The sequence below is a fragment of the Panthera pardus genome, unplaced genomic scaffold, assembly GCF_024362965.1.
Source record: "Panthera pardus isolate Hobbes unplaced genomic scaffold, ASM2436296v1 HiC_scaffold_27, whole genome shotgun sequence".
Lineage (NCBI taxonomy): Eukaryota > Metazoa > Chordata > Mammalia > Carnivora > Felidae > Panthera > Panthera pardus.
In genome coordinates this window covers 96,879,019-96,899,530 of record NW_026526843.1, presented here as the reverse complement: position 1 = coordinate 96,899,530, position 20,512 = coordinate 96,879,019, and the positions used below count along the sequence as shown (strand labels likewise).

The window sequence follows — 20,512 nt, the reverse complement described above, 5'->3', positions numbered from 1 at the left end:
TCTGTTTGTTCCCCAATCTCCAGTTCTTCACCCCTGTGGCATATGAGATGACTCATCTAGTATCAGATGACTTCATCACCTAGGAGCTCTCACCTTCTAGCCTTTAGCTGAGCTTAACCAGTGGGTAGCATGGGCAGGATATTGGAGGATTGGATAGAGAGACCAAGGTATCGATCGTCTCCCAACTCACCCAGCAGGCCACGATTTGAGGGTAACTTCATTTAGATACCTATGGTCACAGTTGCTGGCCAGTGGTCCCTCTCACAGCGTCAGAGCTTTCACTGCTTTGAGGTAACAGCTCTCTCCTCATTGTCTCTTTAGGTTTAGGGATAAAGGCTATTAACTCATGCTAATCCCTGCGTGTCTCACCAGGGATTTGATTCTCCTCACATTTCTGTATATATTTACTTTGTTACAGTCTCTTCAGCTTGGTCTTTGCAGGCTTTCTGTTTCATGCCAGTGATATTAATGAGACACTTGGCTTCATGAGAAGACTCGGGCTTAGGGGGTGACTGTATCAGTGCATACTGCAATGGACTAAAGAGGAAAGGCTTTTCCCCTGCCTATATGAGGCACCACATAGGCCTACTGTTCTCTGGCCATTGCTAGGGATAGGGAAGAGCTTTCCTCATAATGACTGAGAATTTTCGGAATGCCTGCTTGAGAGCTCAGATTTGGATTTAGCTAATTTAAATTAAATGATAAACTATTGCTTTTCCTGAAAATCCAACTTTATGGGGCAGGAGGTTTACACATAATGCACACATATTTCATAGAATCATCTGCGCTTTGGAGTATTAATGGGAAGCAAATTGCTATTAAATCTACAGTTTATTTACGCCATCCATAGTCTCAATTATTTATTTATTTAGTTAGTTAGTTAGTTGCTAAATGTGTTCTAATATGACAATGGTGAATTAAAGGCTCTGAATAAAACTGTATTTCCGACCTTGCCATCCAGTCCCTGTGCCATCTTCTTCCACTGCCTGTATGGAACCAGCTCCCTGAGCTGCCTTGGCAGCAAGGGGTCTGGGCTTCAGAGAGTAGCAGGAGGCGCAGGCCTGCCCCGGCCCCTGCAACTTTCTGCAAGGCTATAGAAGGAGGAGGAACCTGTCTAGAATCCCTGCATGACTGGAAAAGGGGGGAAAATCTCAACATGGAAAAACTCTGCGATGGAATGAAGGAATGCCTGAGAACAAGGAAAGCTGGAATACAAAGAACAGCCATGGGGTGCAGGGAAGCCAGCAGTAGCTTGTATTCTGGAAAACGAAGAAAAGTTAGAAATTGAGGGAAAGACAAATCACAAGGGAAAGGCAGAAAATGAGGAACTAGGAAAGGACAAGGAAAAAGCCAGCAGTGTGGCAAAGCCAAAAGACAGAAAGCCCGAGAGCGAGGGAAAGCCAAAAGAAGAAGAAAAGCCAGCCAGGGAACCAAGGCTGCAGGAAAGTGACCAAGAAGGCCAAAAGAGAAACCAACAAGGGGCTGGCTTGGTGGCTCCAGGATTACGAGGCCATAAACGATATGCATTTGAGGAATGAGGAGATGAGAGAATTCACAGAGATGGTCAGGGTGCAGGTTGAGGTGAAGAAAACCATGCAGAAATGGGTGGTGGTTATATGGATGCAAAAAAGTTTACAGGATCCTCTCCACCCAAGGGGCCCAAGGGAACTCAGGGGTGGCTGCGGGTCCCCACAAAGGGGCTCTGAAGTCTTTCCTTTTGCAAAGTGCCCCTGGCAGGCATTTGCCAGGCCCTGTGCTTTAACCTTACGCTAATACTTTCACTTCAGATGTCCCTCCTGTTATCAGTGGCCTTTTGACCCAACTAGAGAACTCTATCAGTAGGGGGATTTTCACCCATGTGCATTGCAAAGACGTTATAAATCTTGGAAAAATAAAGCAGCCTATAACATCAAAAAGTATTTCCATTAAGTTGTCTTAGTGGTTTTAGTAGTATTTCTATTATGCGATAAGTTGTATTATGTTTTCATTACAGACGATAACCTCCCTGGATAAAAATGGTACTGTTTTTAAATACTTTTCTTGTAAGTTTTTCTTTCTTATTAACTATTTCTCTCATTTTTAAAGAACTGGTTTTATTAGCCATTCAATTCATAGCAGCCCTTTTATTTTTAGTCATTGTCATCTCCTTCCCAATTAAGTTCCAAGCCTAATAATGTCTTCCCATGTTTTACACCTCCCATAAGTACCCGGGTACCTCTCCGATCCCCTTCTCTGCTGTGTTTTCTCCATACTCAGTCCTGTCTCCCTAGCAAGTCCTGTTTGCAAACGTTTTGTTTCTCCCCAAGATCTTTTTATCCTTCTGTCTGGACCATTTTCCTATAGATGATGCCATGGCTCCCTCCCTCACTTCCTTCCAGGCTTTACCATATCACAATTTAACTGAGAGGTCTTCCCACACCTTCTGTTCTGTTTATCTCTTACTCATTCACATAGCTATCACAATGTACATTGTACATGTTACTGCCCTCTGGTATGTGACTGTAAACTCTATGACATATAGGGTTTTGTTTGTTCTGATCACTGACTACAGTGTTCCTACCACCTAGCATACAACTTAACACATAGTAGACACTCAATAAATAATGTGCTGCATGTAAATGCACTAACATTATTATTGAAGGTCTGATTAGTCAACTTCTCCAATCAATGCCTTCATTCTAATTTGAGAATCTATGATTTTTAAAAGGAAATTTGAAATAGCCCTGTCTACTATTTTATTTAACGTGCCAATTTATGTATATCCTGCCCCAGGCTCATTTATTCATCTAGTATAGAATACCTAAGCACATCTTTAGGGAAAAAAAATCCTGCTCTTGAACATTCTCTTTGATTTAATTGTGTGTTTACTGTGTGGTAATAATCAGAGACTAATAAACATGTTCCTGGGGAATCTTTTCCATTTCTTTTGTACTTTCTTTTATTACAAAATAATGGAGAAGTATAAAATGATAATAAATTTACCTTTGAACATTTATAGTCTGTGTCTTTTAGCCTGGGGCTACTTCAAGCAAAGGTTATTTCGCTCTGGGTTTTGGTTTCCACACGAAAATGTTTTACTTGAGATTCTGTCCTTTTCATACAGAGACCTCAATTTTATGACATTCCCTATTAAGGCTCTCAGTCAAACGGGAGAATTGTGGAAATCTGCTCTTTAAGGGCTCCTTCTCAAATTTAAGTCCTCATTTCGGGGTCTTTGCCTGCTCAAACAAGTTCTCAGGGGAGTTCTCAGGGTTCTACATTTTCAGAAAGAAATATGACCATCTAAGAAAAGATCCATAAAATGCATTAATCTTATTCTAATTTTGTATATTCACTTATCACATTTCATCAAACAATTTCATGAGAAAATACCAAGCATACTGTCAGACTGATAAATAAGCCATTGTTTGGCATTTGGGAGGTTGTAAGGTTAGGTTTACTTTACCTTCAAAGGTTCCTCTTTTTTTAACATTAAAAATGGGAACTGAAGTACCACATACATCTAGAAAAGTGTACCTGAGGGTAGACCATGATACATTTTCTCAAAGCAAATGCACCCATGTATCAAGCACCAGGTCAAAATAGGCAATACTTTCAACACTTCACAAGATGCACTCATGCATTTAACTGCTTTCATTCCTTCCAAAATGTAACTAGTCTCCTGATTCCTAAATCCATGGAACAATTTTGCCTGTTTTTGAAATTCAATTAAAAGAAGTCATAGTAGGGGCACCTGGGTGACTCAGTCGGTTAAGCATCCAACTTCAGCTCGGGTCATGATCTCACAGTTCATGAGTTCAAGCCCCACATCCGGCTCCATGTTGACAGCTTGGAGGCTGGAGCCTGCTTCGGATTCTGGGTCTCCCTCTCTCTCTGCCCCTCCCCTACTCACATTCGGTCTCTCTCAAAAATAAACATTAAAAAAAATAAACATTAAAAAAAAGGAAATCATCGTAGGTATACTTTTGTGTCTCACTTCTTTGGCTCAAAACTCTTTCAGGAGAGTGATCCATCCTATGTATTGTGTATAACTATCATTTGTTCATTTTCACTGCTTTATAATATGCCATCATGTGACTATACCACAGTCATTTCCAGTTTTAGCTTTTAGAAATTAAGCTGCTACGAGGGGTGCCTGGATGGCTCACGTAGCTAAGCATCTGACTCTTGATCTAGGCTCAATTCGTGATCTCGCAGCTTTGGACATGGAGCCCTGCACTGAGGTCTGCACTGACAGCACGGAGCCTACTTGGGATTCTCTCATTCTCTCTCTCTCTCCTTCTCCCTCTCTCTCTGCCCTGCCCCTGCTTGCACATGCACCCTCTCCTCTCTCTGTCTCTCAAAATAATTTTTTTTTAAAAAGCTGCTATGAACATTCTCTTTCTACACACACACACACACACACGTGTGCAGAGATAAATGGTAGTTACATGTTATGCCTAAGCACAAAACCGTTGGCCTATAAGAATTATGCACTTTGGCATTCAGTATATAATGCCAAACTATTTTCGATGGTTGTCTGATTTACATTTCTACCAGTTAGGAGTTCAGGTTATTCCAAATCCTCACCCCCAGCATTATTAGCTTTTTTAATTTCAGCCATTTTTATGAGTTTGTATTGGTATCTCATTGCAGTTCTAAATTTCCCCAATTACTGCTGAGGTTGAACATTCTATATTATTCTTCAGCTTCTAAACATCCCCTTTTGTGAAGTTGCTGTTCAAATTTTCTGACCCTTTTTTCTCTCGGATTTTTTTTTCTCATTCTTTCAAATCTAATACTTAAAAATTAAATAAATAAACAATAGGGGAAATCATAGCAGGAATGTGGTATACTCATCAATAGTGTAAAGGTAACAATTCTTCCCAAATCGATCTATAGATTTAACTCACTGTTGATGACATTCCAAACAGGATTTATATAGAAATTAAAAAGATGACGGTAAAAGGAATACAGAAATTCAAAGGGTCAATATAATCAAGAAAAAGTGGGGGAACCTAATTCATCAGATACCAGTATGGATTATAAAACTGCAAAAATCCAAATGGCAGGATGTTTGTGCATGTATAGACAGAGAAAAATGGAAGTGAATTCAAGTCCAAAAGCAGAACAGCATCTGTACCAAGAAATTATGACACACCCAATACTCGGGAGCAATGAGTAAGTAACATTGTTTTTAAGAAATGGTGTAGTGACAGTTAGATTCCAAATGGAAAAAAAAAAGAACCTGAATTTTAACCCACTCCTAATGCCAAATTCAACAATCAATTCCAGGTGATATAGAGATCCAAATTCAAGTGACAAAACAACCAAGCCTATACAGAAGACAACAAAGTATAATATCATAATGGTTTGGGGAAGGCAAATATTTCTTAAACAGGATACAAAATTATAAAGTGACCATTTATAAAAATGAACTACATCAGAATGAAGAATTCTGCTTTATCAAAAGACACCAGTAAGTAAAAATGTAATCTAGAAGCAGAAAACACATTTGCAATGCAGAAAAGAAAGGGTTTGTATCCATAACATAGAAACAACTCATAAGTTTGATGAAGTTCAAGTTAATTTTTCTCTTTTTGAATCAGGCCTCTGGTTTCACATCTAAGAAATATTTGGTTATCCCAAAGTGACAGAGATTTTCTTTTATGGTTTCTCTGTTTTATTGCCAGAATTTCTTCTGGTCTTATATTTAAAACTGTGAAATTAATAATTATATATAAGAAACCAAAAAATTCATAATCAATAACAAATATGAAAAAACAAAACTATCATTAAACAAGATCTATGGCTACATTAATCTACTATTTTAGAGGTGCTCCAACAGCCAATTGTTTAATATGATATTATCTTGGTGGGAAGAGATCACCTACATGAAAGAGACTTAATAGAGTAATTCTTTGAATTTTCTGCTGTCTTCCTTGCTTTGTATATTTTGTAATGGAATATGGGGAACTGATATCTAAAAAAGATTTTTCTTCATGTAAATTCTACTATCTTTAAAACAATATTCTCAATTTTTGTGGTATTGATCTTTCAAAAGGATCTATCAGACTGATGTTGAGGCAAATGTTTTATAGAGTGTCTTATTATGCCTGCACAAAATTTGAAAATATACAGTTAGTCACTTCAGAAAATGATAAAAATCTATAATGATTTTATAAGGCAATTTCCATAGATTAAGTATGACAATAACTGTAAATTCATAAAGTCAACCAAATGCTACACAGCCTTCACTAACATTTTCCATGTGATGCCCTCTCTGTACCAGATGAACTGAATAACTTTTGGGGGAGTATACATCACAACTAATCTATCACTGACGATGGTTATTTTTAGAGTATGTGAGCAATTTATTTGAATTTATTCTTGAAATAGAGATGTAATGTAATTAGGAAGCTACTAAGGACCTGGTAAACATATTGGTCGATGAGAAAGATTGCAGGAAGTTGCTAAGAAAGGAGGGGCTGCCTCTAATATCATGGTAGAAGGGAGGAATCTCAAGGTTACTCTCCTCTCATCTACATACTTGTTTAGGTATAACTGTTGACCTTCTAATGCCACACATGCATGTTCATCCAGTTAAACTAAGTCAAACCTAGCAAGAGAAAACAAATTTGCAGTTCTGTAAGTTGAAAGAGTGAACTTTCATACGTGGGTGTGGTATCTAATAAATGTTGCCTTAACTCAAACAAACTTGAATACATAAAAAATAATACTCAGCCTAGTAAAAGCCATTTGCTTCACAGAACACTACTCTAAGAAACTGAGGTTCACCAAAAGAGTGAATACGTCCTTCAGATATAGCTGCATCAAGTAAAATCTGAACACAACACACAGTGCCCTATCGGGTCTGAGTCACACCCTTCCCTGCCCTCTGTGACTCGGTACATTTACTTGCTGAGTCACATTAGCCACCAGCAGATGCACATGAACCAGAACGCATACTCGTTATAACCCACTACTGTGATTTGTAAGAGAACTTGAGAAGCTCTCCCTGCATTTGGGGCCAAAGCCCTCACTCAAACATTAACTATGTTGTCTCATGGTATCCAAACTCTGTCCAGGTCTCCACTTACATTATTTTTCTGCAAGACGCGCAGTGCCTTGTTGACATTGTTCAGGGCATGAACTCTTGTGGATCCTTTTTCTTTTGGCTGAAAACAAAACGAAACAATGTTTACTGCCCAGCAGAGAGGGACAATCTACTAGAAATGAAACAATTTATACATTTTACTTCTAAGTTTGAGTATTTTAAATGAACACAGGCTGTGAGGCATTAATATAATACACTTAAGGGCTCTGGGTTAATTGTCCTTGTCATAGGACTTTCTTAGCATGAATCAACCTCTCCTCAAGAAAAAATGACAGTTTTTTTTTTTCTTCAAAAAAAAAAATCTATTTTGGTTACCATCTCTCCATTCTGCAGCCCAGCTGGGGATTACAGCATGACCAGGAAGAGAAACAACATTGCAATAAGGGTTTATTAGTAAGGTAGATAAGTGAGTTGATTTCCACACTTTTAAGGAACTTATAAAAGAGAATTGAGCCTATAAGGATTATATAATGCCAAATAGGATTAAGACAAACTATTTTTGTCGACATTACCTTAACTGTCTTCATCACTGAAGCTCAAAACCTCAATAATCCTTGGTTCTATAACCCTCACTCCCAATCCCCCAAATACCATCTGATCCTATAATTTCGAAACTGACATTTGCACAGTACATTACAGTATGTGGATTAAATCATTTATCCAGTTGTGGAGTTTCAGAAATTCTGCCATTATGATGCCTACCATATTTACCTCTAAAATGAAATACACATCTTAAGAAATTTGTAAACACACAGTAAATCTACAGATGGTCCCCAACATGATAGTTCAATTCAGGATTTCATGACTTTATGATGGTGCAAAAGTGAGAGGCATTCAGCAAAAAATGTGCTTCACATTTTGATTTTGGATCTTTTCCCAGGCTAGTGATAACCCAGTATGCTACTCTGGTGACACTGGGCAGGGGCAGTGAACCACAGCTCCCAGTCAGCCATGCAATCAATCATAAGGGTAAACAACCGATGTTCGTACAACCACTCTGTTTTTCGCTTTCCATACAGCATTACATTCCATGAGACAGTCAACACTTTATTATAATATAGGCTTCGTGGTAAATGATTTTCCCCAACTGTATGCTAATGTAAGTGTTCTGAGCATGTTTAAGGTAGGCTAGGCTAAAGTATGAAGTTCAGTAGGTTAGGTATATTCAATGTATTTTCAAATTGTATTTCCAGTTTAGGATGGATTAGTAGGGACATAACCCCATGGTAAGTCAAGGAAGATCGGTATTATTAACCATTGGCACAGTGTTGGATAGCAGTTCTCTGGAATTTACTCATCTTGCAACTCTTCATTTTCCATATCTCAAGTTAAATGTTCTTGTCACAATAAAAAAATGAACTGAAACTTAAAAGATCATTATGAATAAAAGCCTTATAAAAAGACATTCAATAACAAAGATACCCAATATTATGAGCAAGTAATATCTATTAATTAACATAAGTTACATTACTGAAAAATGTCACCTGCTAGTTCTATATAGGATAGAGTATGCCAAAATAAAAGTAATATCGAATATTGTTTTATTCAGGAATAGGTCCTCTACTACTAGTTAAATCGGTAATTATTAAATTAGTGCATTTTACTAGATCGAGTAAAACTACACTGAGTTCATTTCTTTTTTCTTAGTAAATTCCCCTAAGGTTAATGTGAACTTTCTTAGAAATAATTCACGTACCAGTTTTTGCCCTGTCAGGCCTTCCAGAAGATCTAGGAGGCGTCTCCCATCCTGTAGGTCACTGAAGAGGTTCTCTATGTGCTGCTTCCCAAACTGAAACATGAAATATACCCAATTAAACCAAGCACTCTTCCAGTGATCCATTTCCATGATTATGCCTTTTAAAATTGAAAGCTGTGGTTAAGAATATGCCATGTAACAGGGTACCTGGGGGGCTCAGTCGTTTCAGCATCTGACTTTGGCTCAAGTCATGATCTCGTGGTTCATGGGCTAGAGCCCCGCATCAGGCTCTGTGCTGACAGCTCAGAGCCTCGGGCCTGCTCCAGATTCTGTGTCTCCTTTTCTCTCTCTCTCTCTCTCTCTCTCTCTCTCTCTCTCTGTCCCTCCCCGACTCATGCTCTGTCTCTCTCTCAAAAATAAATAAACATTAAAAAAAAGAATATGTAATGTATCTAATTCTTAATCTGCCAAGGGTGAAAGATGAAAAGAGAACCTACAAGTAAAAAACAAAAAAGCAATATATCATCATTAGGTCAAATCTATTTAAATTGTGGTTTTTTTTAATAAGGTGAGTTGGATTATCTGTAGCCTAACTGGTCTAATTAACTCAACTTTTTAAAAGCTGGTTCTATGAAGGAGAGAGAGGTAAACACACAAAGAAACAGACCACATACAATTTGCCCTGGGCAGGTGCTTAAAATTTAACTGTTTGGTATACCTCTATCATAGAGGGCCCACCATCCTGCACCTAGAACGTGCTCTCTCTGAATATACACTTTGGAAACTATCTCAGAATGATCCATTTTCATCTTGCATGGCTCATATGTTAGAAATATCTGCTTTTAACTGAGTTGAAATGGCCCTGTGACACCTTTGCATCTATTTTCCTCAGTTCTTTACCTGGGAATTATACTGAAGGAAAAAGAATAACCACTCATAGTATCTGGAATTTTTGTAGCAACTGCTCATGAAAAACAATTCACTAAATGAGTGGATCTTCAAATCTTTGTGATATAGCTGTGGGCTGGCACTAAAATACTCATCTTAGAGACAAGACAAAGAGATTGAACATGTGGCCCTTTGTCACAAAAACTACAAGACAGTAAAGCCAAAATTCTGTCTGGATCCATCTAACTCCTGAGAGGCTTGTTCTTCTTAGTTTATCATACTCTGCTTTCTAGGCCTTATCCTCCTTCCATCTGATTATCTTTCAAATATTTTATTTTTCTGTCATGCTCTCAAATATTTTCTTTTTCTGGTTGAAAGCCTAAAATCCCTTCCTATGAAATCATTCACGTCTCTTTCATCAGTCAGTTTCTCTACAAAGCCCTAATTTATCAGTGGCAGATGTTTACTGAGCACCAATAAACCTGAGCTAGATGCAGGGGCATACACTAGTAAATCAGCCAGACATGACCCCAGCCCTTATAGAACTTTGAGTCCAGCAGGGAAAACAAATATTCCCAAAAGGTAATACTACACAGAATCAGTAAAAGGGACCCAGGAACATATAACTGTGGGAACGTCCATAGTATGGGGACCATGAAATACTTCCTCACAAATGTCAGGCGATGCGTCTAACATTACTTTCCATGTGAGTGGGTTTGTCTCAAGCCTTCCTCGATTGCATGCAAACCTGACATTTCACACAGGTCAAGAAAAACAAAGAGCAGCCTTAGTTTCCAGGCAAAGGGCATCCCTGAGGTTTCCAAGATTAAAGACATAGGATTCAAGCTCTCCCTACTGCATGGTAGCCATGTCAATGACAAATCCTGTCAATGCCTTGGTGTTTCACCTAATGAGAACACAGATCCCCCACAAAAAGGCTGCCAGTCCCATGGCCACCCTTGAAAATCGAGCCACAGAGATGCTTTGACAAAGATAACTGCAAGCTATTATTTGTAAATTCTCCTCTAATAGTTCTGATTAAGAATTTCAGGGGAAAAGAAGACAACATAAAAATACGAATGTGCTGAAATTTTTAAAAACACCTTGACTACACATTATGTGCAAGTAAATCTCAAAACAACATGCCATTTTTATGAAACTTTAAGGAAAGCTTTCTACTAATAAGTAAAAGAAAATGAATGCATGCTTTCAAATTGGTTGAAGCTCTACGATGCCTCGAAAATGCTGTTGGCTGTTTTGTTTTGTTTTCTTTTCTTTTGTTCCATCCAGGAGCAAAACTTTACAGATGCATTTCAGAAGTGAGTGGCTTCCAAACTTATCGACAAAAAGAATATTGCACACTGAAATGTGTCAAGTTTTGAAGAAAAAAAATATATACTTACCTGACAAAGATACTTGCTCTTGTTAAAAAATTTGTATCTGGATAGATATATAGACAGACAGATGACAGATAGATAGATAAATAGATAGACAGAAAGATAGGTAGGTAGGTAGGTAGATAGATAGATAGATAGATAGATGATAGATAACAAAGTCTGTCAAACCAGGAAGGATGTGGGTGGCAAGATGTTTACTCAAGAAGGGCAGGAACAGGAAATCAGGTAAGTATTCAGGCACAAAGTAAAGCATAAACCCCAAGGCCGTAAGGATCATCTAACATCCACAACACAAAGACTATAAAGCTTATGCTTTGGGGACAAGGAGTCCAGACAGAGGTCAAAACAAGGCAAATGGGATCTTGCTTTGTTCCAAGCTCATACATACAGGCCAAGGTATTTTATAATTCTTTCTTTTAAACTGGAAGCAAACAAATGGAGAGGAAGTGAAGGACTGTAGGCTAATCAGAGGCCTCCGGGCACATCTATTTGGGGCACCTCGAAAGCAATGAGGTGACAGAGAAAAAGCTCCAGCTATCATACATAATTTCATAACTCATACGATAAACGATATACTAAAGTATCATAATTGAAATCCAATTTCTATTTGTTATATCCACATTCTCTAATAGAGTGCTTCTCAGAATGTCCCATCAAAGCATCCTTCTAGCAGATGAGATGGAATGAATTTACCCCAGGTCTGGCAGTATAAATTAGGCAGTGACAGCAGGTTCAAAATGTCTATAAACACATATGTTTTCTGTTAAGAATTCATGGAGATTTTGCCTTCTTCTCTGAATTAATGTTTGTTTTAAAAGTATTTTCAAGCACTTACGAGTGACATTTCCTCTTCTAGGTCTAATTAAAGTGATGCTCAATGAAATGTACAGTATGTAGCCTGTAACTTCACAGATCTTCAGGTGCTCAGTCTTACTCTTCCTGTGGTATAAAGACCCCGGGGAAAGCAAAACATCTCATCTCTGTTGGATGGTTTTCATTTCTTTCCTAGATTCAAATCCTCATTCCATAACATTATAGCTATGATATAGTAAAAGTAGCACAGTTTTGAGATGCAGAAATAGCTGACTTTTAAACTCAAGTCCTCTATTCACTAGCTTTGCTGTCTCGGGCAAGTGACTTAGCCTTTCTGAAGCACAATATACTCTCTTTTTTTGCAATAATATTTTATTTTAGTTATTATTTTTTAATATGAAATGCATTGTCAGATTGGTTTCCATACAACACCCAGTGCTCCTGCCAACAGGGGCCCTCCTCCATACCCCTCATCCACCCTCCCTCCCTCCCACCACTCCCCATCAACCCTCAGTTTGTTCTCAGTTTTTAAGAGTCTCTTATGTTTTGGTTCCCTCCCTCTCTAACCTTTTTTTTTTTCTCCTTCCCCTCCCCCATGGTCTTCTGTTTAAACGGAGATTGAAATAATACCACTTCAGAGCACTCTTCTGAGGCTTAAATGGAACAGTGTGCTGTGGTATACAGACTGGGCAGATAGTAGGCACTCAATAAATATAGGATTTTTTGTTTTGTTTTGTTCAATTATTCCTTGACTTCTCTCTGTCTGGCCAAATTCCAGATTAAATACAATGCTGGTACATTATTGAGTCTACTAGAAAATGTAGAGCTCACTTACAGTGTACTCGGATTTTCTTACTTTGGTACCCTTGTAAGAGTGAAAGTCAAGGATATAAGATGTCACTCCATATTCTATTACTAATACTGGTAAATGTGGACGGCACTCAGAGGCTTCAAGCCCTTTCTCTCTCTCTCTCTCTCTCTCTCTCTCTCTCTCTCTCCTTCTCCCTCCCTCCCTCCCTCCCTGTCTCTCTCTTTTTGTTCTTGGGGTTACCTTTCATTAAATCTTTTGTTTACCTCCCTTTTCATCTTCTATATCTACTATGTCTTTTTGTTGCAAGTGACATTTATGTCATGAAAACAGTAATATTTCTTTAAAATTCCCTATCTGTAATGGCTTTCAAGTATATGAAAATTATTTTGTAAAGCACACAAAACATTAAACTCTCTTTGGGCCATATGACCCTGCGGCTCTCTGTCTTCAATCCCTTTCATGACTAGTATTTTATTTAAAAGGTGAACTTTTGATATTACTCAGCAGTTTACTGCATTCACTTACATATTGTCTTCTTCCTTGCGAACCCAAATAAAAAGATGAAAGGGCTATAAAATGAGATAATAATGCTTCCTGATCATTGTCAGTATGACATATAGAAATACAGATGCACAGACAAGGTTCAAAAGAAAAAAAATCAGATAGGTTGATTAGCAAGTGGGATAAACAAAGTGACAAAAAATCAAAGTGAAAAAAAATTGAAAGGGACAGAAATGGATTTGTGAAAATATTTAAATAACTTCTGATTCTTCACAGTTGTTATCAATCCCCTAACCTAAAAATACACAGGGATCAATATAATATTCCAATGAGAGGTAAAGAGCACAGGAGTTATTTAGCATGGCCTTCTGCTTACAGAAAGGTCAGCCTCTGGACATCTCTGTTGGTCAGAAAGTCAAGATACTTCTCTGTGATTACAAATCGTTAGATACTGGAAATACCAAAAACACTGGGAACACCAAAAAGAAGGGTGAAAATAATTCAAAATCTATTGGTGGATGATGCTGATCGCCTCCCATAAAATTATTACAACCCATTATAGTCTAAATAGGTTGTTTTCATAGATGATTTTTTTTTTAAGTATGAATTACAAAAAGTATTTTATAAGAGAATTTTATCGAGGTGTAATATACATATAGGAAAATGCACATACCTTAAGAGTTAGCTCAATTGGCTTTTATGAACTGAACACATTCATATTATCACCACCTATATGGAGAAATAAAATACAACCAGCATCCTCAGAGCTTCCTCACACCCCCTTCTGTGTAGTAGCCCCTTCAATAATGACCACTATATTGACTTTTAGTACCACAGATTAATCTTGCATTGAAAGGAGTCTCTTAAAAACAGAAAAACAATGTTGGTTTAGTGTTTCATTTTAGGAGACTAATGACTGAAAGATACCAGGTTGAGGCAGAGGGAATTTGGAAATTAAAAAAAAAAAAGAAAAAAGGTGCACTGATGAAATTTGTTTTACGAAACAAAAGGAAGGTATGATAATGTCAAAAGAAAGTGTTTGCTTCATACCTAGAAGGTCTTGGTTCAAATCCCCAGTCCTGCCATATCTCCAGTTGCGTGATATTGAGCAAATAACTTAAGCTTTCTGTGCCTTACCTTTTGATCTACACAATGAAGAAATACTGTTACCTAACTTATGGTAATCCTGTGAAGATTTAAATGCACTTAGAACAGTGCTTTGTTTATAAGATATACTCAATAAGTGTCAGCTATCATGAATTTGTTCCAAAATTCTTAAGCCAAATAATCCATATTTTCCATAATTCTCCTTATAAATTTTGCCTCAAAGTAACAGAAGGAATCAACTTCAAAGTATTAGTATGGGGATTAAATGGTTCATAATTACAAGGTGTCCAACATGTGGCCTGGCACAGAAAATGATTAATAATCTCTAATAACATTCTGTTTCCTCCTTCCTGTTAAATGCCATCACCCGAAGGTGAAGAATAGAACTTTGCTTTATGGGTCACAGGGTCCTAGCAGGATTTTGGTAACTTGAAGAGGGTTTAATAAGGGACAATTTACAAAGATGAAGGCAAGGAATAAAGAAACCACTATAACTGGTAGTAGAGAATGGCTATTATCACTCCTAGACTCAGGATTGAAAAGAAAGAGTGGTTACTGGTCCCTCAACAAAGAGAGAGCTAACAGAGTCACCTGACAGGAGCTTGGACAGCAGGCAAATGAATGCAGCCACCCTGGAGTTAATAAATGCCCTGGTCTTTCTTTCCTCTCTCTAGGACCTCCTGTAAATGCTCCCATTAGTCAAATCCAACTGGAAGCCAGAGGACAAGAAAGTCTGCTGATATGGTCCACAGAGGTCAGCCTCACAGGGAAAAAAAAGGCAAAGAGTGGACCTAGAGGAAGAAACCACAGACATACAACACCCCAGACAGGAAAACAAACTTTCTGTGACCCAAGGGATCAATGTCAGGGACGCCCATGTCAGAACATAAATAAAAACCCAAGTGTTCCTCCCCAAGTCTCCTATATTTCTATCATTGGTAAGGTCATATGAAAGAGTCAAATGTATCGCTGAGACATTTCCTATTCTACAAAAAGGGTATCAAAGTCCTGGAATGTTCTGTGGGAATTGACAGTTGAAAATTAATATATATTATTCGTTATTCCTTAACATCAAATACTTTTAAAGACTTCTATATACCAGGTAAAGCACTAAAATCTGAGATACAGAGATAATCAAGCACTAAAATCTGGGATACAAAGATAATCAAGAAAAATCCAAGTTATTCCTTGGAGCTAAGAAGTGTTTAAGAGCTAAGTTTGATAATATAATAGATTTACAATCTCTCCAGATATAAAATGCTATTTGGCAGGAAGTCTTTATAAAACATAATCACTAGGATCTAATATGCATACTATACTATTAAGTACACGAGAAAAGATTCAACCAGATTTCACATTAGAACTTTCTACAGGAGCCCCAACAATAGTTAATGAAAATCAAGTCACTATCTGTAAATGGTCTATTAGAAACCCAAAAGTAAAGTGTGCTTAACCGAAAGTTAGCATAGTTTGTTGTCTGATCAGGTCTGTCTTTAACATGGTGTGTAATGAAACTGAATTCTTAAACTAGGCCTGAGTTTTCCCATCTGTAAATTAAATAGGTCAGTGCTAATTCAATTACCAGGCTTTTCGAAAGAAAAAGTAGTATCATCACGGTAAGTAATTTTCTGTCTTACATTTCTAGACATAACTTTAATGTAAAAATAGTTATTTTTAAATATATGGTAACATTACAAACCATGATTGTAGTTCATGATCTTATTTTGCCTTTAATTTTTTTTAATTTCTTATTGAAGTTTAATTGCCATACAATGTTACATTTGTTTCAGGTGTATAACATATTGATTCAACAATTCTATACATTACCATACTACCCACCACAATAAGTGTAGTCACCATTTGTTACCATACAACATTATTAAAAGAGTATTGACTATATTCCCTATGCCATATTTTTCATCTAACTTATTTATTTTATAACTTTTGTACCTCTGAATCCCCTTCATCTATTTTGTCCATTCCCTCCATCCACCTCCCCTCTGGCAACTACCCGTCTATTCTCTGTATTTAGGAGTCTGTTTGTTTGCATTTGTTTTTTGGATTCCACATGTAAGTGAAATGATATAGTATTTGTCTTTGTCTGACTTACTTCTTAGCATCATACCCTCTAGGTTCATCCATGTTGTCACAAATGGCAAGATTTCATTCTTATACCACCCTTAAATATGCCCTATAAACTTAAAATTCTGAAAGTTAAATTTGATTTCTCTACTAAATCACATAAACATAGGATTTAAGGTTGAGACAGCTAATAATGGAAAGGAGGGTTGGTTATATTCTATCCCAACAGTAGCTTTTGTGACAGAAAAAGCACAAGATAAGGTTTCCCAGAGGAAGCATTTCATTTCAAAGCATCTAAATAACACTCTGATTCTTCAAAAAAAAAAAAAAAAAAAAAAAAAGAATGCTATATAACACAATGGACATGCTCACTAGAGAAAGGCCAACTACTGGCACTTAGCTTCAGGCAAAATACAGAGGGACACAGGACAATTCAACCTCGATAAGATCCAGTGGGAAGAGACCTTCTGATGATGCCTTTAATTAATAAGTTTAAAACTTACTTATAAAATTAGCATTTTTATAATTTCTCAATTGTACTGCATTGCAATTGTGTGGACAATTACATGACAAGATACAGCCTCTTCCTAATCATTTCCTGCCCCTACCCACTAGGAAGTCAGCCTTGGACGATTCATTCTCTCTTCTTCCATGGCTATGAGGAGGGTCTGCCAATAGTCAGTGCCAAGTCAAGAAAACAGGAGGCCCACAGAAAGGACAAAAGTCACAGAGGGCAGAATATTTAAGTAAGAGCTTCTGTCACCACTATAACTCCATTTCCTTCTACTAGTTTGATTCATACGAAACTTACAATTCTGAAGTCAAATATGGTTTAATATTGGCTATTTCATATGATTCATCCTCCTATGTTCTACAAAGATATGAGTAATACACATTAAGTGCTTAATTTAAGTCAGTCACAATTCTGTGCACTGTACAGGGATTATTTTAATTAACTGCCACAACAATCAATTAAAATCATTCCCATTTTCTAGATGACAAAGCTGAAGCACAAAGAACATAAGTAACCTGACTAAAGCCACACAGTAAAAAAGTGGTAGATACCAACCCGAATTCAAGCAGTCTATCTCCAGATTTCTTAACCACTCTCTACACTGTAACCACTATTTGGGCTGGGCTTCTATGACCATGATGCCATTCAGGGTCAGTGTGAGATAAATTTTACTTGCTCATTTTCACAATCTTTCAATAAAGTAGGGGATAATTTAACTAATTACTCTTTTTCTTTCCCCTGAAGTTTCTGAAGGTCAGATGCAGTTACATAGCCTACGAACAAAATTGCTTTTAATTTTAGGTTGAATTAGTAACTGAAGGATAATAACACAGTGATAATTCTACATATGCACATTAGGAAAATTCTTCAATGTCCTAAATTTTTACTGTTATATCACTCTTATGGGGGATTCTATTAACTCATTCAGGAGTCCCATATGCCAAGCAGTGAGATCCTCAATAAATCTGGTAAATACTGCTCTAGAGACCAAAACAAGTTTTTAAAATGAAGAATTTATTCTAAGGTATATGGAAGATATGGCTTTTTAATGTTAATTCCGTTAAAAAACAAAAGCAATACCCCACACCAAAAACCTAGAAAGACTACAGATCAAAATATAGATATATTTAAAGCAATCCTTAAATGTAATCCTTGATGAGGAATAAATGAGATCAAAGAAATAGGAAAAGTTTACCTGTGCAATCAGTGCACTTATTTCTTGAGAGATCCACTCAAACATGCCAGTCACTTATCCAAAGTCTTCCATGTGAGATTCATATAGTCACATGTTAAAGAATATTGCATCGGTTTATATACACAATGGAATACTACGTGGCAATGAGAAAGAATGAAATATGGCCTTTTGTAGCAACGTGGATGGAACTGGAGAGTGTGATGCTAAGTGAAATAAGCCATACAGAGAAAGACAGATACCTTATGTTTTCACTCTTATGTGGATCCTGAGAAACTTAACAGAAACCCATGGGGGAGGGGAAGGAAAAAAAAAAAAGAGGTTAGAGTGGGAGAGAGCCAAAGCATAAGAGACTCTTAAAAACTGAGAACAAACTGAGGGTTGATGGGGGGTGGGAGGGAGGGGAGGGTGGGTGATGGGTATTGAGGAGGGCACCTTTTGGGATGAGCACTGGGTGTTGTATGGAAACCAATTTGACAATAAATCTCATATATTGAAAAAAAACAAAAACAAAAACAAAAAAAGAATATTGCATCTGAAGCCAAATAGGCCTTTATTTAATTGCAGTTCTTTTTCCAACTGTGTGAACTTGAATAAGTTATTTGGTAGTTTGCTTATTTTCCTAACATATCAAAGGAGGAGGGTAGTGAAATTATTCAACTAAATTAAATAGATACTATTCAAATACTTTATACTGTTCCAGGTGCTGGGAATAATTGGGAAGATAAAAAGATTTAAAAAAAACAAGATACTGACATTGTTTTCCAAGCTTTGCCCATGGTCAGGAAGAAGGTTTGCATCTAAGCAAATATAATTATAGCATTGTGTTATAACCCTGTCAATAGAGGTATTATAAATATGGTGTCAGCACAAATAAGGAGAGATGTCATCTTTGTTTGATAGAGTAACAGAAGCACAAGTCCTTGAATTGAAATTTACAAAGTTAGATAGGAAATCAACAGGTAGATGTGGAAAGAGGAAGAGAACGCCAAGCAGAGAGGCACTTCAGATGCTAAGGATCAAATAAATTAAACTGCATCAAATATTCAAGAAACTGGGATAAATCAGTTCTTGGAGCACAGGGCACATGGAGGGATGGCAGATGATGGGATGGGAGATGTGTGAGAACCCACAGCAGAGGGAACTTGGTTTGCCACCCAAAGGAGCTTGGGCAAATGTCCAATGGTCTTTTGTATTAATTCTTTACAGCATGGCATCTAATTTTGAAGTTTTTACCATATTTTCCACACTAATATTTACATTGATGTTTTAAGGTACTTAATATTGTTTAGGAAAGACCAATATTGGCATCGTTTACAACCTAATTCTGCAGTTGCAAAAATCTGAGAGAACTATTCTGGTGTGGAAATAATACTTGGCGAGAGAGTTGTGTTGTTCAGGAGCAACTGCTCTAACTTGCCTCTGGAAGCAGGGTTGGCCATTGTCTTACTTTGGCCAATTGGATGCAGTGGAAATGATAGTGGTCTACTTCTAGAGGCAGGCCTCACAAGGGCTCGAACACTTTTGCTCCCTTGTTCATGTCTCTACCTTCACCAAAAGAACATGACTGAGCTAGAGAGCTGGAAGATGAGACATGTGATTCAGAGCCAAGTTTCCAAGTAATCCCAGATGACGTCATTTTGGCTGGTTGACAGCCAGACATGTGGGAGAGCTCAGCCAAGATCAGCAAAGACATCTGATCAACTGATGGCTAACTAGAGACACGTGAATAATCCCAACAGCTGAAGAACTAGGTGTTTTAACCTACTGAGTTTAAAAGTAGTTGTTACACAGCATTAGCATTAGCTAACTGATACATGTCTGTACATAAACGTTTGTTTCTACAAAGGAGAAATATGTCTGAAAAATTATACTTTAATATATAAATATGGATAAATTATTTATGAATTACTTGTAAGAGAAGCTTCATAATTTTTGTGAAACAGAACTTAAAGCTGGGAAGCATTGTTACTGCCGAAATTGAATATGAGCAAAAAATCACTGTTTCTAGAGATAGATTCAATGAGTTATCTGGAAAAGAACATAGTCAATGTACTCGACACAGCTCCTCCAATTCCAACATGAAATTAAAATTAACAAAGTTCTGTGGTTTTTGATTGTCAATTTTATGGAATCAAGAATGCAGTACTGTCAACCTTATAAGATTTCTAAAGCTACCTTTAATAAAATGAACTCTTCTGTGGTAGTCACATACCACAAATACAACAAAGATTGTATTTCTTGCTCAACATGTTCATTTGAGGTTCACTTGGATCTTATGACTACTTAAAAAAAGAAAAGGTAGACCTTTTCTTCTCCTGTTTGCTAGATTTTTTACTCTGTTGTCACTTCAGAAAAATATTCCTGTGTATCTAATTTCCTTCATTATAAGCTCTAATTTCCAGTGGTTTATCA

At 37.2% G+C, this 20,512-nt stretch overlaps 1 protein-coding gene across 16 annotated transcripts in view; it reads right to left on the bottom strand.

Annotated features, from left to right (window-relative positions):
* The window catches only part of DMD (dystrophin), a 2,111,713-nt gene that overhangs the window by 1,634,998 nt on the left and 456,203 nt on the right, over positions 1-20,512 (bottom strand). For all 16 annotated transcript variants that reach the window (XM_053892047.1, XM_053892050.1, XM_053892044.1 and 13 more), the window contains exons 3-4: positions 8,793-8,885; positions 7,080-7,157 (exon numbers count right to left, since the gene is read on the bottom strand). In XM_053892047.1, the coding sequence (XP_053748022.1) occupies positions 7,080-7,157; positions 8,793-8,885 (171 nt within the window). The remainder of the gene's footprint in view (positions 1-7,079; positions 7,158-8,792; positions 8,886-20,512) is intronic.